Raw genomic sequence first — 3069 nt, 5'->3', positions numbered from 1 at the left:
ATGTTACGGGTAACCGAACGGATCCTGGTTGAAATAGATGCTGCAACCAAAAAGGTACAATGCAAGTATTGTAACGTGACTTGATCGTGAGGTATATTTAGATTAAAACACCATTTAGCTTGTACTCATCAAAATGTTGAGCCATGTCCTCAAGTCCCAGAAGATGTTAGAGAAAAGTTCATGAGTCTTTTAAGAACTCAAACATTAGAGTCTCAAAATAAAAAGAGAAAAATGTTTGATGTTGGTGATGATTCTGAAGAGGAGGTGGAACTATTATCATGTCATCATCAAAACAAACAACGGGTGGGTGCCATGGATAAATTTGTGATGAAGAAATCTGGATGTCAAAATCAAAAAACTCTCAATCAAATGTTTAAGAAAGAAGAGAGAGATAATGCTTGTCAAACTATAGCTCGTTTTTTTTACACTAGTGCAATTCCTTTTAATTGTGTCAACAACCCTATATTTCCACTCATGGTTAAGAAGATTGGGGATTATGGAAAAGGACTTGTGCCACTATCTTACCACGAAATTAGGGTGACATTTTTAAAAAAAAGAAGTGCATGAGACACTACAATTGGTTGATGAGTTTAAGGAACAATGGAAGAAGACCGGATGTACAATTATGTCGGATGGGTGGTCAGATAGAAAGAGAAGATCCATATGTAATTTTCTTATGAATAGCCCTAATGGAACTATTTTTTTGTCATCACTAGATACATCCGACATTTCAAAAACGGGTGAAAAGGTTTTTGAGATGTTAGATGACGTTGTTAAGAAGGTTGGAGAAGAAAATGTTGTGCAAGTTGTAACTGACAATGCTTCTAATTATAAATTGGCGGGACGAATGTTAATGGATAAGAGAAAGGGCTTGTTTTGGACTCCTTGTGCCGCCCATTGCATAGATTTGATGTTAGAAGATTTTGAGAAGGAAATACAAGTTCATCATGTTACAATTGGTAAAGAAAAAAAGATTATGGCATACATTTATTCAAGGACCAATCTTATTCATTGGATGAAGGAGTTTACAAAAGACATAGAACTTATAAGGCCTGCGGTAACTCAGTTTGCTACCTCTTACTTGACATTGAGACGTCTTCATGAGCAAAAAGGTGTATTGTTCTCTCTATTTACATCAAAGAAGTGGAGGAATAGTAGATTTGCGAAGTCTGAAAAGGGGAAAAAAATTGAAAATATTGTTTTGGATAATCGAAAGTTTTGGAAGGGTGTTTCTACCTGCTTGAAGGCTGCAGTACCTCTCATTAAGGTACTTAGGTTGGTGGATTCGGATGAGCATCCGGCGATGGGATTCATTTATGAAGCAATGGATCGTGCGAAAGAGGAAATTCAAAAGAATTTCAATAATGTCCTAACATGGTAAACTTTTTATTTAGTGTTGGCTATTTACTCTTTAATACTATTTCCCTAAACTTTTTATTTATTCATTAATAATATTTATAAATTGTGTCAGCTATGATCCTATATGGGCCATCATTGATAGAAGATAGGAAACCCAACTCCATCACCCATTGCATGCTACAGCATACTTCTTGAACCCTCAGTTTCATTATAGTCCCAATTTTCAAGCTGATGCAGAGATTAAAATTGGGTTGTACAAATGTCTTGAAAAAATGGTCCCTGACACTAAAGAGAGGGTGAAGAGAGATTTGCAAATTGATGCATTCAAGAATGCAAGAGGACTCTTTGGTATACAAAATGCAATCTTGACTAGAAAAAAGAAATCTCCAAGTTATTTATTTTTACCCTAAGTTGATTTGTAAGTTGTATCAATCTTATGTTACGATTATTTGTTTTGAAGAACTTTAAATTTTGAACTACTTAATTAAAATTTCGATGTAGGGGATTGGTGGGACTCTTTTGGTGATGAATGTCCTGAGTTGAAGAGGTTTGCAATTAGGGTATTAAGTCTAATATGCAGTTCATCGGGGTGTGAGCACAATTGGAGTGCTTTTGAGATGGTCCACTCAAAGCGGAGGAATTGTTTACACCAAAAGAGAATGAATGACTTGGTCTTTGTCATGTACAATTTGAAACTGAGACAAAGGCACAAGAATAGACAAGCAATCATGAATCCATTATGTTTGGATGATGTTCCATCAGATGATGAGTGGATAACAGAGAGAGAGAGAGAAGCCGACTCTTCCAAGAGAAGGAAATTGGTTGACTGTGTTTGATAGGAATACTCGACATGGATGTCATTCAGAAGATGAGGAGGTAGATGCTCTTGCAAGGGATTTGGAACAAGCATGTAAGTCTAGGTACATGATACATCTTTTAGTTTTAATTAGAAGTTGCAATTTGGATTTAATTTGGATTTTTTTTTTCTCTAACTTAGGCCGTGACCATATTGGAGAAAATGTCGATGAAATTCATGAAGTAAGTGATAATGATGATATGGATGACAACATGAATGCTCCACGGGATTTTGATCATGACTTTGATGATGCTACTATTGGTGATGATGACATTGAGGAGTTGGGTGACACTGTGGGTGATGATGAAGATGGGGGAGACAATGAGATCAACAATGTTGTTGATTGTGGCAATGATGATTTCGGCGATGAAGATGATGACTTATTTTAGTCTCTTATTTATTTATTCTTCTCTTATTTTAGTTTGTTTTCTTAAGGATATCAATGTTGTGCAAGTGTTGTTAACTTGAAGACTTGAAGTTGAATTGCTATTTTCTTTTAGTATGTTCTTTTGTTAAGATTTGAGGAAAATGTTTGAATGACAACTTGAATTGCCACCTTCTTTTATTATGTTTTCTTTGTTTAAAAAAATGTGCAAAATGTATATTTGAATTGATTATTGTTAGTGAGCAAGGCACACAAGTGAGAATGTGAGGATTTGAACCTCGATCTGCTCATAAGTATGAGAGCTCTACCATTTGAGCTACATTCTCAAGTTTTTTTGGGTCATTTTATATGTATTTTGATAGTATTAGTTAGACATATAAGAATTATTGCATTTTTCATCGTTTTAGTAGGATCTTACGATCCCCGATCCGATCCTCCAGACCCCCAAAATGATCCTATGTAGGATCCT

At 35.3% G+C, this 3069-nt stretch overlaps 1 protein-coding gene across 3 annotated transcripts; it reads left to right on the top strand.

The window, feature by feature from the left end:
• Positions 1–364: 364 nt before the first annotated feature.
• LOC145801593 (uncharacterized) lies at positions 365–2687 on the top strand. 3 transcript variants are annotated; one of them, XR_014343211.1, is made up of 3 exons: positions 365–1377; positions 1472–1749; positions 1861–2687. XR_014343211.1 is itself a non-coding variant. In XM_082893350.1 (2 exons), exons 1-2 carry the CDS (start codon positions 626–628, stop codon positions 1506–1508), a joined length of 789 nt encoding a protein of 262 aa, XP_082749476.1. In that variant the 5' UTR covers positions 365–625; the 3' UTR covers positions 1509–2687. The 3 variants fall into 3 exon arrangements, 1 of the variants encoding a protein (XP_082749476.1); XR_014343212.1 differs by having other exon boundaries at positions 1472–1777; XM_082893350.1 differs by having other exon boundaries at positions 1472–2687.
• The last annotated feature ends 382 nt before the right edge of the window (positions 2688–3069 follow it).

This window comes from Camellia sinensis, chromosome 10, assembly GCF_055761805.1.
Source record: "Camellia sinensis isolate YWXY chromosome 10, ASM5576180v1, whole genome shotgun sequence".
Classification (NCBI taxonomy): Eukaryota; Viridiplantae; Streptophyta; class Magnoliopsida; order Ericales; family Theaceae; genus Camellia; species Camellia sinensis.
The sequence above is the reverse complement of the archived record's forward strand: the minus strand, read 5'-3'. Positions and strand labels throughout refer to the sequence as shown.

Excerpts from the sequence above, each read along its gene's own strand:
- LOC145801593 (XM_082893350.1), top strand. The coding sequence starts at position 626 with ATGTCGGATGGGTGGTCAGATAGAAAGAGAAGATCCATATGTAATTTT. Across the intron at positions 1,378-1,471 it reads TTCAATAATGTCCTAACATG|CTATGATCCTATATGGGCCA; the intron begins GTAAACTTTTTA and ends AAATTGTGTCAG.